The sequence below is a fragment of the Serinus canaria genome, chromosome 20 (assembly GCF_022539315.1).
Source record: "Serinus canaria isolate serCan28SL12 chromosome 20, serCan2020, whole genome shotgun sequence".
Lineage (NCBI taxonomy): Eukaryota > Metazoa > Chordata > Aves > Passeriformes > Fringillidae > Serinus > Serinus canaria.
The window spans coordinates 409248-424314 of NC_066333.1; the positions used below are offsets into that span (position 1 = coordinate 409248).

Genomic DNA, 15067 nt, shown 5'->3' on the forward strand with positions numbered 1-15067 from the left:
ATGCAAGCTCCTCCTTTCCCAGACAGTGAACCAGATGGGACATGAAAGAACTGCAGTTTTTCGGCACACTGCAATTTTCCAAGGAACTGTAATTCAGGAGACCAGCCATCCTGCAAGATGTTGTGCAGCCTTGCAGAGCAGTCAGCACCTCAGAACTCAGAACCTTCATGCTGTTTGGCATGTAAGGGTGAAGGGCAATTTCTGTCACTGGATATATTTCAGTTCTTATTGAACAAACCTTAACAGGAGCTAAAATTAAAATCACCTCTCTCAATATTACTGCTGAGCTATGTGGAGTTACCAAATGATCCTTGTCTCCTACACATGATCTTACCTGACAGTCGAAGTCCTGGAAATTGCGAGCTGCATTCTGTTAATGAAAAACAGGAAAAAAAGAAAAAAAAAAGAAAAGAGGAGATCAGCACAATGCTCCAGAACATCCCCAATAACAGCATGAAAGCTTCCCATAGAGAACTCTTTTACAGCACAGTTAAGACTGGTTGCAGTCAGGTAAGCAGTGAAATGCAAGAACTGCACAAGCAAACTCCACGCAAGACCTGCCCATTCCTATACAATAAGGTCATAGGTCTGTACAGAGGCTACCAGCCAAGGGAAGTGAGTACCTGTGTGCATAGCTGAGAGAGTTCAAAAGGGGACAGATGCACATAGGAAGGACACTGGCCACAGCTGGGCTGCATATGGGACTGGGTTTTGTCTACTCCTGGTGTCCATTAACAATTTGGATGCAAAACTCCTTAAGGACTGCTCCTGGGATCTCACATACTGAGTGCAGGAAAACAAGCCATGCAGTCAGCTGTGCAGCCACTGCTGCAGGTATGGGATTGTTCCATAACAGACACAGGGACCTAAAAGCTCCTGAAACCTGAGTCCATGGGAACTGCACGCAGTAGCTCACCACTGACTCCTCCCAGAGGGTGATCCCTTGCATGCAGGTGAACACAGTCAGTACAGCACCCACTTGGCATCCTGCAGGTTGGAAGATCTGCAGGAACCTGTCCATGTGCCCACATGCTTTGTGAAACACTGTCTCTAACCATACAGTAAGATACATAACTGACAGCTATCAGCAGAAGGCTGAGCAAACCACTTGAGATGGCATCCCAGCTTAGGGATGTGTTTTAGGCATAGCACCCATTGTGATTTGATACTGGCCAAATGCCAGGCACCCATGAAAGCTATTCATTCACCCTCTCTTGTTCTCATCTGGGCAGAGGAGAGGGAAAAAAAATTACCAAAGGGCTCATGAGTCTCAACTCACGAGGAATGGAAAACACTCTAAGGGCAAAACAGGTTCAAATTTAAAGGTGTCAAGTAAATTTATTATTAACAGAGTCACAGGAGGATAATGAGATGTAAAAGAAGCCTTTAAAACACCTTGTTTTTCCCCCAACCCCTTCCTCCTTCCCAGCGACAGGGCAAGGCGACAGGGCATGGGGGTTTTGGTCAGTTCACTCTCATTTCCTCAGGAAGAGGAGTCTTTTCTCTGCTACGCCATGGAGCCTGTCCCACAGGAGACAGTTCTCCATGAACTTCTCCAGCGTGGCTCTAATCTTATGAGCAGCAGTCTGCCCAAAACTGCTGTGACATGCATCACTCCCACAGGCAAACCGTCTTCCCAATACTGCTGCGGTGTGGATCACTTGTCCACGGGGTGCAGTCCTCTAAGGATGGGCTGCTCTAGTTTGGAAGCAAAGGCTCTGTCTCTGGAGGCAGGGGCTCTCTCTCCATTTGGGTCTTCCACTGGATCACAGCTTTCTCTGGCATCCACCTGCTCTGGCATGAGCACTTCTCCCAAGGGCTGCATGTGGATCTCTGCATCCCCCATGGACCTCATGGGCTGCAGGGGCACAGCTGCTTCACCCTGGCGCTCATCATGGCTTGCAGAGTAATCTTGGCTTTGACACTTAGAGCACCTCTTCCCCCTCTTTTTCCACTGACCTTGGTGCTGCCCTGTTTTTCTCCCTCACATGTGCTCACCTCCTCCTCTTCTCTGACTAGAAGTCAGACTGCTGCTCATAGGTACTTTTGATAACGAGTTCTGCTAATCCAAAGATTCCTACTGCAGCTCCCACAGCTCAGAGAGGTTGATCCCGTCTAGGTTCTGTGCCAGAGAGTCTCTCACCATATTTCTGCTGCTGGCCACGTGGCCCCGCCACCACCAAGCGGGCAGTGACGGCCACCACGGCACCGGTGGTATTTAACACTTCTCTTCCAGCAGGGTTCTGGGAAGGAGAAGCTGCTGCCACTGCCCCTGCCCTTCTTCCCACTGCATGGCTGGCTGGGTGTGGTCAGGCAGTGGAGGCTTGCCAAGTGCCGCACCAGGATGGCAGCAGCTGTGGCGCTGCACCACCCCTGGAGAAAACTGCGCGCATGCTGTTTCAATTTTTCTTCTTAACTATGTCATCACAGAAGCATTACCAACCTCTCTAATTGGGCCAACAGCATGTCCATCTTCAGAGCCATCAGAGATTGGCTCTGTTGGACATGGTGGAGGTTTCTAGCAGCTTCTTACAGAAACTACTCCTGTGGCCCTCCCTCGCTACCAAAAACCAGGCTGTGCCAAATCAGCACAGCACCTTAGTACTAAAATTAATAGGAGAAAACCAGGATCACATATGGACAACAGATACACTCCAAACATTTCTTCTGGCTGAGCACCCTCATTCTTCCCCATGTGTAAACATATGGCTGTGTTTTCCTTGCTGCAAAGCCTTGTCTTTTTAATAAGAACAAGGGTTGCTACCTATATTCTGTACTTTGAGACATTTGAAATATCTGCAAATCTGTTCTAAGAATCCACCCCCTATTGTAAATTAATGACGACTCTGACAAAGGGGAGAGAGAATGATGTGTCTGATTTTATCATCAGAAGGTTAATTAATTACTTTATTATACTATACTATGTACATTTTATCTAAACTAAATCTGTTAAGCACTCACTCTTGCTCACAACTGCACAGAACTGCACTCATTTCTGACTCTCTCGTGACTGTCTCATGACAGTCCCACACACACACACTTCTTGGTTCTGAGAGGTGAAGGGAACAAAACATTTTCACTTTGGGTAAACAATCTTTATATTGCATTCTACTTTAGCACAACACAGGCATAGCAAGCGAGATAACAATTGTGTTTTCTTTCTTCTCTCCTTGTCTCAGAGCTTCTCTCTGTTCAGAGGGCATGTGAATACCACACATTCCCTTCTTTCCTCCTGTGTGTTAAGTATGGAACTGTGGCCATGTTTTGAGCAGGACATAGCAAAAACCACTAAATCCTGAGTATTGGGGAAAAGAAAATAAAAAGCAGTCTCCTCTTATTTCAGTTTGAGATGCTCTAATTAATTGAGACTTCTGACACCATCACCAGCTCATGAAGCAGGTCAGTTCAGTCACCCATTTCTTCATGGAGAAATGAGAAACATCTGTATATGGCACTGGATTTGGATGGTGCATGCTAAGTAAAAAAGAAGGTGATCTGAATTTGTACTCAGAAAAGTCTGAGATTCCCCAAGCGAGTGGGGAGGAAATGACACAAAGCAAGGAATAAGGCTCTGAATTGGGCATACCATGAAGCAAAAGAAGCTGATATGCCCTGACTCTCACATACCTAATTTTAACACACTGAAAATCTGACTTTAAACCATTTATTCATTGTCTTAATTTGAGAAATTTCAAGGCAAGTTTTTCAGGCCTCTGAACATGCCATGGCTGCACCTAAAGCACAGAGCTGACCTGGCTGACTCAACCCAGCCTAAGGACTGCCCATTTAATTTCCTGGATCTGGCTCTGACATTTCAATAACTTTTTACTGAGGCTGAATAAACAGGAGTCAAAGGTGCCAGAATAACAATGTATCACTGGAATAGTTTTTCTGATTGGGCAATACTCTTTTTCTCTTTCTTTCAACTAAATGGGAACATTTGACATTCCTTTGCTTCCCCAGTAAAAAGTCACTGCATTTCAGTAAGCCTGAATGAGGTGAACAAACATAATATATTTTACTTTCCTGCACTTGATATCAGTTACACACTAACTAACATTAGGTTACACAACAACAAAATAGTGTTTATATTCTTTAAAAGTCAAGTTTGTAACTTTTTGCTGATTTGAGGCAGAAAAAAGCCAGGACTCAGTGGTCCACAGTGGCATTACCTATAGTTCAGACAAGTGAACAAGATACAACCAATTTCTACTTCCACAGGTAACTCCACTGGCTTAAGAGTCTGAGACACCAGAGCTTCTTCTCTGTGTACAGTAGCCTTTGTGTCTGAGTTCATGAGCACTCACTCATTAGCACCTTAAGAGTGTTACTGTACTATTTCTGGCCATTAATCCATACTGGCTCAAACTCCTGTATCTAAAGTAGATTGTCAGTAAAAACCTTAGTGAACTGCCAGCTCAATAGATTTTGGACTCTGATATAATGCACAGAACAGCAGGTTATTCCACCACACCCTCATGCTCCATAAACTATGTCTAAAAAGTACACTTGTATTATGTGAAGCTTGAAAGCCCTAATAAGGGCCGGACCTTGGAGGTGGCTGCTCCCTGAGGCCCTCATTTTGATAAAAGTGTGCAAAGGAGAGCCACAGCATACTTCTCTTCCTATGCAGTACTGAGGATGGTTCTGGAGCTACCCTTCATATTTCTCCCTACTGAGATACTAAATATTTCCTGTAACTTCAACAATAAGTCAAGCAAAGAAGTAATCATTCTCTGTGTGCCCTTCTGCACCCTGGTTAATGCTACCTGGTGTTCTGTTTGGGTGAGAACTCTGCATTTGAACCACAATGGGCACCACAGGAAGAAATGGATGGGGCTGACCAGGCAATACTTGAGAGAAAGAATGGAAACTTAAAAAGGGAAAACCACTTTGATCTGGCATGCCTCAATATCTCTGACTTAGGTCAGCTGACTGAAGCAAGGGCAATCTACCCACTTCAAACACAGAAAATCCCAGGAGAATCATGAGCAAGATCTGGGCCACTGCCTTTAGGAAGCTTGTATTCTGTAAATGTTTACCTCTTGTTTTGAAATCACAAACTGCCCTCAAAGCCTGTATTCCATATTTTTATTTGCTGATCTACACTGGTTTTGTACTTCCAAGACTCACCCTTTGTCCTGGTTTGATAAGGAAGTGAGTTTTTTGGGAGTTTGTGGTCAAACCAATCAGTGGTGAGATTTGAGTATTGGCACCTGGTGTGGCCACTGAGGACATGGATGCGCCTCTGAGAACACAGGGGGGTTAAAAGCAGAGAACTCCCAGGGGGAAGCTCCCTTGGGTTCCATCCCTCTGTGAAAGACATCAGAGCTGCCCTGCCCAGCTCCAGGCTGGGCCGGGGAGGGGAAGCCAAGTGGCTGGGATGAGGTAGGCCAGGGCCTTGGACAGAGAAGGGAGATGAAGGCCCCTGCAGGATGGAAGGGTGGAGGAACCCTGAGAGACATCGGGCAGCTCCCCAGAGACAGACAGAGAGAGAGAGAGGGAGGGAGACAGAGAGAAAGAGAGAGAGCGCCTGTGCCTGGCAGCACGCTGAGAAGGAGAAGGGTGGGTGTATGGAGAAGGTGCCCAGCAGCCTTGGGAGAGTTCTGGGCAGGTAGAGCCTGAGATTTTTAACCCTTTTCTTGGATGATGGAAACCTTACAAATACTGATCCTCCTGGATCTAAATGAGGAGAGAGATAGAGATGAAATGGGAAGAAATGGGCAAGTGTGATGCAGGTTTGTGCAAGTGAAAGATGTCAGAAGAAGTTGAAAAGAATCCTAGGTGGGAGGAGGTGATGGAGTGGTCTTTGGCTGGACTTTCTTGTATAGCCATGGACAGAACCATTTTTCCTGTGACACAGAGACTGTATTTACGGGGAGGCAACGGCTTGGAACCAAGAGAGTGCAGTGATGTGATGTGAAGGAGTGGCGTGAACAGAGACGACGGGTGAGGAGGGTGGTGGTGCCCTCAATCTTCAGTGGAGAAGAAAATCTCTGTTCTCGATACCCCTCGGCCCCAGGGGGTGAAATCTGGGTGGGACAGGTGTCCCAAAGTGAGAGACTGTTGCTTTTTTTGGAACTGGGCAAAGCACCCTTTAAAAAGGAAAACCCTAGAAGCAGCTCTGGTCCAGGTGCAGTGGTGAGAGCACTGGGCATGGAAGGAAGATGTCCCGATGGCAAAATGATCTCCGGACGGTGCCACACGTGACATGGAAACACAAGAGGTTTCAACTGTGTTTCCTGGAGAAGCCTATGGCACAAGTGGGACTCCTCTCTTGATGAACTGAGAATTGATTATCTGAAGAGTAGTGATGGACTGAGAGTCGATTATCTGAGGGGTGGTAACTTGATTGAGAATCCAAGGGTTTGTCTCACTGTGCTGTGTTGGGAGATTTGGTGGGGGGAGGAGGAATGTTTTTGGAAGGTTTTCATTCTGAGTTCTGTGTGTGTGTTTCTTTTACATATTGTAAGTTAATAAAGTCTTTTTCCCTGAATTCCTAACTTAGAGCCTGCTTTGCTCTATTTCTGGCCACATCTCACAGCAGAAAATAGGGAGAATATATTTTCATGGGGGCACTGGCATTGTGCCAGCATCAAACCATGACACCTTTCCAGGAAACATTTTTTTTTTAAATGGTGAAAGCCCAGTAGCCAGCATAGTCTGTCAGATCAGGCAGCTGGACTGCAGATTTCAGCTGAGTTTTTATCTTTCACAGGTACTAAAAACAGATATGCTAGAACACTAAAGAAATGAGCAAAAACTAATCAGTACAGATTAAAACACAGCAGAATTCCAGATATGTCACCCATTTTGTGGGGGACAATGCAGTCTTCTACAAGCACACAGTGAGTGGACAAAGCACCAGAGGCAGTCCTTTGGCAACACAAGCCAGGTCCTGATCATCAGCCATCAACCAGCAAAGCCTTAGGAACTCATTCCCACACCATTAGACTTGGCTGCAAGCTATGGAAATTGACCAAACCACATTGCTCATGATCACAGTTTGCAGATGCAAGATGCTAGATGTGGCCTGTAATGAACTTAGACACTCTCAACAACAGTTTGTGGCAGAATCCACTGAGCCCAGACGGCTCTTCCCCAGCCCACAGAAGACAGAGTGAAAGACTTAAACAGCTACTGCGATACAATGATTTTCCAAAGTCTCAGTATTGCATAAATCTGGGCTGTTCTAACTGGGTTATGCAGACATTAAAAGGAAATTACTCTCCATTACTAAATCCAGGGAGACAGGGCTATTTTAGGGTTCAAAACACTAAAGGATCATTTAAGACAGAATATTTTCAACCAAAAAAAAAAGTAAAAAATACCAAAACAAACAAGAAATAAAACAACAACAACCCAAACCAACCAAACAAAAGCCAGGATACAAAACAGCACTTCTCTAACAAGGACAAACTTATTAGAGGCTCTACAGCTACACCAGGTCAGGAATGGGATCACCTTTCCAATTGCTGTCCGGCCTTTGCAAATCCTCAGTACAGACAAGACGTGCTGTTTGGCCAGGACTCCAAAATTACCTGAATTATTGTGGTCTGTCTTTCCTGGAGACTTTGGAAGAGTGGGTGGTGGTAGATTACCAGAGTGAGGAAGAATTTACTGGGTTTCAGTACTTAAGGTATTTCAATCTGTGGACAGATTCTGGGAGCTAGAGCTCCTTGCCAGACACAAAGTTATCCTGAGGACACCTGTGAGGACAAAGCAGCAGCCAGCATTACCTTGTCATTCAGGAGTGGCTTGATCTCTGTCAGCTGAACATCCTGCAATTCATCCATTGTGCTGGAAGTAGAGTCAATTAATCCTCAAAGCAGCAAACAGGGGTTCTGAAACAAAGGCATATTGTTACAAACAGTATTACAAGATATGCTAATCAAAGAACGCTGAGAGATTTTTCATTACACTTGTCTGTGCTTCAAATTAAGCCTGCAAGAAACTGGCTCTTGATGCAACACAAAGCACCTCTAAATGCAGAAGGCAAACCCTGTGCTGCTCTGTGTCAGTCTGGTTACTCTTTGCCCTGCCCATTGAAAGCTGCCCCTGAAAGCTCAGGCCTTTCAAGTGAGAAACTGCATCTACTTCCATGCATTGCTGGTATTTCAGCCATAGCTTTTCTGGAAATGAACTGGAAATTACCTGATCAGCAGAGTAAAAAACTGTTTAGTATGTGGTAATACTGACTTCCCCTGCCATGCCCTACATACCCAAACCCCAGCATCCTGCCACCAAAGGCAAGGCTGTGCTGTATTCCTGAGACATACAGCCAAAACCACCTCCACACACAGGAGACAGAGGTGTGGAGATCCACACTCCTTGCTGGCAGAACATAAGAGAGTCCAGAACTCAGGGCAGCCCTTGCTGTACAAGGTGAGATATAAAAATCGCCCTAGATAGTGCTGGTCCAGTGAAACATGTGCAGACAACACTGTTAGCTTGGCAGCCCAAACCATCACTCTATCAGATGGTGCAGAGTCAGCAAAGGAAAGAAAAAAAATGTAATCAACAGTATAAAAGCTGCCATATGGCTGTGGAAAATTTCTGCTGCCACGGAGCCAGAGGAGAAATCTTCGACCATAAATACAGCAATGAAGATGGAGGAATAATATGGCTGAGTTTACAAGGCATTTAATTTTTACTCTAGACACTCTAGCTGTGTTTCTACACAGAAAAATTTTTAGTGCAAGCACCTGCAAGCAACATGAAAAGAGCTCTGGCAAGAGATGATCACACCTGATGGTGCAGACTACCTGGTTGTTCAGGAAAATTGTACCTATTACTGCAGATGAAATAAACAAAGTCAACAACTTCATTTGATGGAACAGAGGTAAGCATGTGGTGGACTTCCTGGGGCATCAGCTGAGTGTGCCAGGAAAATACTTTTGAATACTGTCACAAATCAAATTCTTTGTCTAAGATATTTCAGGCTACAACCACAGAAGAAAAAGAGCGGGAAAAGAACATTTGTGTTTGTCACCCACGTTAATTCAACACAAACATGTGCTGGGGAGGAGGGGTCCCCCTCACCCCAGATGATGGGCAAAGCGGCACCTTTTGTGCCAGGACTAACACTGGGGGTGGGGACTGAAGCCAGTCTGTCACAAAACAAATAAAAACAAAATGCCTTTCCTTCTGAAAATCAGCCATAGGAACATCTGTCTCTTTTAACTCCTTTGCTTTGGGAAACTCAATTATTTTTCTTTTTCGGACTTCTTTTGCTGTAAAACATACCAACTGTGAGAATTTAAAGAAATCAGTCAATCTACAGGCAACAACCCCCTTACTCCACAATTTTTATTCAGAAGAGGAGTAAGAGACATTATGTAGTGCACTGTAAGCCCCAGAGGAAAGCTCTTTACTGTCATACTGCTGAGATATTATGGAATTTAAAAAAAAAAAATTCTACTAAGGAATTACAATTTCCATATATACTGGGACTGATCAATAGCTCAACATCTACCAGGTTCTCTCCAGAACAGCAACACACGAGGTTGCAGACACAAAAGGAATTTCAAACAAGCATCACAAAGCTTATCTGCAGATAAGGTGCAGACAGGTGACACAGTACTAGAATGACCACCTTCACCTCATTAGTGGGAGAGTGCTCTCTTATGCTCCTTTGAAGACACCTACTGGTGGCAGGCAACAAGGTCATACTTATTCTTGTGTTAACCCAAGAGACAAAGAAGTCATCCACTCTACCCAAAGGAACGAAAAAACTGTGCACACACCAGCCACTTTTTTCTGTGTGTTTTATATATGTGGGAGTTTTCCTGAACCTTGGGTTCACACCTTTCATTTTTGCCTAAACCAGAGTCTAAAGAGAAGGAGGACACCAATATAATAACCCCTCTCTACCTCTATACTGAGCTGTGGCTAACCAAGAACATCTCAGAGCACCAATTGCTCTGCATCATATTGCTCAAAGAAATTTTTGTTACAGCCTTGCAGATATCTCTTCTAGTTTCCCCTGAGCTATACAAAGTCCCAGAGAGGCCTGAGAGGTATCCTACACAAATCTGCCCAAGTACACTGTTTGCTGTCAATACAAGCACATCCATGAAACGTGCAAAGTCTAGAGCAGGAGAGACACACATTTTGTACCCTTGCACTACATTGTTAATCATTTACTATATGAGAAGAATAAAAACCTAATAGGGGTTCAAAGCAACGATTATCAAATGCATTTATATCATCTGTCACCGACATGTTCTATGAAAAATTCTTTCCTTAGGATTTTTCCCTCCTGAGAAGCTGAGAGGCCTCAAGAACAAACTGTAAACAATTCTTATCCGCTGCTGTGGAATGCAACAGGTGGATCTGTGATTGGTCTCATCTGGTTGTTTCTAATTAATGGCCAATCACAGTCCTCTGTCCAGACTGTCTCGGTCAGTCCAAGCCTTTGTTATTCATTCCTTTTCTATTCTTAGCTAAGCCTTCTGATGAAATCCTTTCTTCTATTCTTTTACTTTAGTTTTTAACATAATATATATCATAAAATAATAAACCAAGCCTTCTGAACATGGAGTCAACTTTCTCGTCTCTCCCCTCATCCTAAGACCCCTGTGAACAATGCATCACTCATCAACTTCAATTTAATACTTGGTCTCTAGATAAAACTACAGTGCACTCAATAAGCAATATTGAAACAACTCTGAAATTATTCTGATGTTTATCTTCCTATCCTCCAAATGCTGTCTCAAGGAAAGGGGGTTCTCTAGGGCAAGCTGATGTTAGCCATAAAGTGCAGTATGTGCTGCCCCTTCCTTAAAGCAAGCTGGACAGCAACAAAAAAGGGCTGCTGATTTAGATGCTGAGATTTATGTGAAACTTCCTTGAGACATAAAAGACAACCTTCCTTAACACCAGCTGGGTTCAAATAGCTGTGAAAACCTGTGTAGGGAAGTTCGCAGAAGAGTAAGAGACTTGCTTTGCAGAGAATCTGCAGCACAGTCAGCCTGGGAAGCTCCTCAGCTCATAGGACATTCTCACTCAGAAGTAAGAACTATGAAAGGTCCCTCCAGTGGGGCCCAAATACTGAGATGAGCCAGGAAGTCACTGACAACTGCTCAAATGAGAGCAAAATCATACAGAAAGATTAAACCTGCATAGCCTCAGATGGTGGATTTTCTAAACATTAAGATTTCATATCTATTCACCTATCTTGTAAAGTTTTTTGAAGGAAAAGGCATAGGGGATCACCATCACTCCTTGCAAGCAGCTTTTTTAGCTTGCTGAACCAGCTCTTCCCAATCCACTCACTGGTGAGCTCTCCAGAAAATGATTGACATAGCCTCAGGACTTCATTTTAATCTGATCAGAGGGTATTCCATTGGCAGATGCATGTACTTTTCTCTTCCCAAGATCTTGGCAAGCTCCGTGTGATTGCCCTAGATTAAATCTGGGTGATTTGTCATTACAGCATAAAATTTACTAGCTCTATATGACTATTTGCCACAACTTCACCTGAGCACCCTGCAATGCCAACATCAACATGTGTTTTGGTTTGAAACATGGCAAATGGGCACATTTGAGCAAAAAAGGCCTCAAAAAAAATTCTCAAAAGAGGATGCTTTATAGTAGAGAGACCTTTGTAGAGTACATGTCCAAGTGCAGAGGCAAAGGAAAGGATGGGGTATTGGTGAGGTGGGCTATCCTCCCTTCCAATCATGCTAAAGACTCCTTGTAAAAGCTCCACAGACTTACTTGTCTGCCTGGGAGCAAATTTTCTCCCTCCATTCCTCCTGTTATTTAAAGAGACAAATATGTCATTTCATAAGCTGAAAGCAAGTCTAAAATACCACAACAAAGCAGGATAAGTATTCATAACACTAAAAGATTTTTTTAGAAGTCAGGCCACAGGCAAAGCAAAAGGTTTGCCTGAAACAATCCATGTATAAATCATAAATTTTTTTCTATAAATGGCTCAGTACCACCTGCTTTGCAAGTATTCCTCTTGCCTCTATTTATATATTACTATAAATACACTTAAATCCCCCAACTGAAACTCCCTTTCCAAAGGGTTCTAAAGGCTGAAGCAGTTTCTATGTTCTTTGAAAACCAGTAAGACAAGACTCCAGGAAAAATGTGGTGTGGTGAATTATTAAGCACAGAGACTAGAATCAGGGTAGAAGGCTACAAAAAACCAAGGCAGGCAAACCCCAGAAAGAAACCATCTACCAATAAATAATATCTTAAATACATGTTTGCATGTTTACTCTGACACAAGGCTGCTCTCAATTTACGTAATTTCAATATACAAAGAAAGGAATTGGAGTTAAGTTCAGTAGTCAGGACCACAAGTACTGGAGGCCTGGACCCACTGAGCCTGAGCTGCAATATCCGTAGGTTCTGAGGCTCTGCTTTCTTGTCATTGAAGCTCTAGCACAACTGCTTCCTGCAGGGTTAGGAGCCGCAAGAGCTGCAGAGCTGCATCTTGAATTCAAATCTGTTTTCTTATGGAGGTACAATCTCTCCACACTATTTATGAACTCAGTGCAACAAAACCTTGCATTCGGAGGCTAAAAATTCTTGAGTTTTCACCTCAATTTGATTATAGCTTATAATGTGCCACCTCTATCGCCACTTACACTCTTACTCTGTATATTAACCACACTGAGGCTAAGTTACACCCATCAGTTGTCAAGCTAGGCTACAAAACATGGCATTAAATGTAGCTAAACATATGCCCCCTCATTTGGCAGACAACAGAGGCAAGCTGAAGAAGCTCCTCTCTCAGGACTCACAGCCATGACAATCCGGGTAAGGTTCCAGAAAACCACTCCTTGACAAGCCAGCTCCATCTTCTAAGATGGAAAGCAGAAATGTTGCTCACAGGTATGCAAATGAAGATGGGAACAAACCCACAATTTACAACCCATGCCAGAACCAAAGTACACTATCCATGGTCTGCAGGCTTACTGCTCAGGCATTTATTTCTTAAGCCATTTTGCTGTGTAGCTCATCACTGCAACTTCTCCCTTTCTTTACAAGGCGATTCCCACTTCCTGTACCTCCTGTGTTGCTCTCCCACAGAGGGGAAAACCAGCTGCCTAGCAGGGCTCCTCAGCCTGGCCAGGCAGACCACGGTCTTGGCATATAGATCTCAGCAAATTTTCATTTATGGGCATCTCATCTTGGGCATTCCTGTTCTGTTGCTCCTCTGCCCTGCACAAGCCTCTGGACAGCAGTGTGCTTCCCAAAACCTGCACAGGCTACTTTGTTTTCTATACCAAAATTCTGTCTGACATGGTAAACTTCCAGAGAAACAGGCAAAGGGCCCAAATTCAGTTTCAAGATATTTTTCAAGGTTGCTTACTTTGCATTCCAGATCATGTATTTTTGGAACTGTGCCATATGGTGCTCCACCTCCAAGATAAATTGTGTGCTTACAGAAAGAAACTGTGTTCTGCTTCACCAGTGGAGTCCCAGATTCTGCTGTTGCCAAAATGATTTTTGCTTTTATATTTCCTTCATATGTATTCATAACTCTGTAGATCATTGTAGTACAGTTAAATAGTTCCTAGCTAACTCCAGTACTCTTCCCTATCCTGATAGGCAGAAAGACAAAACACCTTCCCAAGGCTCCAAGCCCTGGGGCCCAAGTTCAGACTCTCTGGGAGCCAAGGTCGAAACTGTTGCAGCCAATTGCTGCTAGTAAAGTCCAGGGTAAAGAAGCAAAAAAGGCTTTTGCATAATATCCATAGATGTTAATTCAGCCGGACGGTGAGATGCTCCTCTCTCAGACACAAACTCCCGTAGAGAGTCCAGCTCTCTCCCCTGGGGCCTCCCAGCTGACCTTGGTCTCCGGGCAGTATCAAGGTGAGGCCCAATCAGGGAAAAGGTAGGGAGTGGCTCAGGAACACCTATGTTCAGGCACAGAAATAGGGGAAGGAGCCAATGGGGTGTAACTTAGGAGAAGCCCCACCAGGGCCTCCACAGAAACCGGCTCTTCGAGACACATTTTCATCAACAAAGTTTAGTTTTTATCTAAGGAAGAGGAGAAATCAGAAAAGGGTAGAACCAGGGAGGAATTACCTCGTCACTTCTGCTTCTAATTGGGGATTCTTGTCAATTATACTAATTTGCTAAACTTACAAAGCTGTATTCACCCTATGTGGGGGTTGGCATTTTTCCATATCTGCCCCTGGAGGCCCCCAATAAAGACCAGCCTGTATATTACCTCCTATACTAATATTGTCTCAAAAGTGTTTTTATTCCTAGCTCTTTAAAGCATCACTGCATTTGAGCAAAGCAACAGTAGCTTCCTAAGCCATGATTTTACATCCCTGGAATCTGAGCTACACCTAGGACAGAAATGTCAGCTGGTGCATATAATTTCTAAGGTGTTTAAACAAGACCCACATTTAACAATGGTTTTGTAAGGAAAAGGTCTGTGCTTAGCTTTCCATTAATTCTGGATGAATCCAATTTTAATTAAAAGCAATGTCATACTGCTATGGGTGTAACTAGGCTCAGCAAGCAGGACACTGTTCCTGCCGATTGCCTGAATTAACGGGCATTGACTATAGGGCGGATTTAAGCAAGAATGCTGTAAAAGTCTTTAAAGTGTTTTACATTACCTGGACCAGTGCTCGGGTTTCCGGTATCGGGTTTTCAGCGCGATGCAGGCTGGGGGACTCTGTCTATCCCCCAGTGCAGCACAGCAAGTTCCAATTCCGTGCTGTTGCTGGCGTCACTTTTAAAAGCACTACGGACAGCTGTGCTGTGTAGAGCTAAAGATATGTGTGTTTTCGCTTCTTAACCGAGGTTTTTGGAAATCGGTAGCTGATTTGGTTTTGTTTTCGGTTGGCGGGAGATTGTGCTGTGCCTTTTACATCTAAAATGGGCTCTAAGTTAAGCACAGCACAGAAAGGAGTATATTATCAGATTGTTGGAATTTTAGTTGATAGAAATGAAACGTTTTCTAAGGGAAAATTGAAACGGTTTATAAGGTGGCTTTTTCTACACTTCCCACAAATCTCTCCTGAACAAGTCCACAATATCCAATTCTGGGACAAAGTAGGGCATGAATTGATAACCTTGGGAAAGT

General features: G+C 44.0%; 1 protein-coding gene across 3 annotated transcripts in view; it reads right to left on the reverse strand.

Annotated features, from left to right (window-relative positions):
• NDRG3 (NDRG family member 3) overlaps positions 1–15067 on the reverse strand; it is a 68305-nt gene that overhangs the window by 27042 nt on the left and 26196 nt on the right. For 2 of the 3 annotated variants that reach the window (XM_018923831.3, XM_009098782.4), the window contains exons 2-3: positions 7740–7844; positions 335–370 (exon numbers count right to left, since the gene is read on the reverse strand). In XM_018923831.3, the coding sequence (XP_018779376.1) occupies positions 335–370; positions 7740–7796 (93 nt within the window). In that variant the 5' untranslated portion in view covers positions 7797–7844. The remainder of the gene's footprint in view (positions 1–334; positions 371–7739; positions 7845–15067) is intronic. The other variant, XM_009098783.4, reaches the window with a different exon arrangement.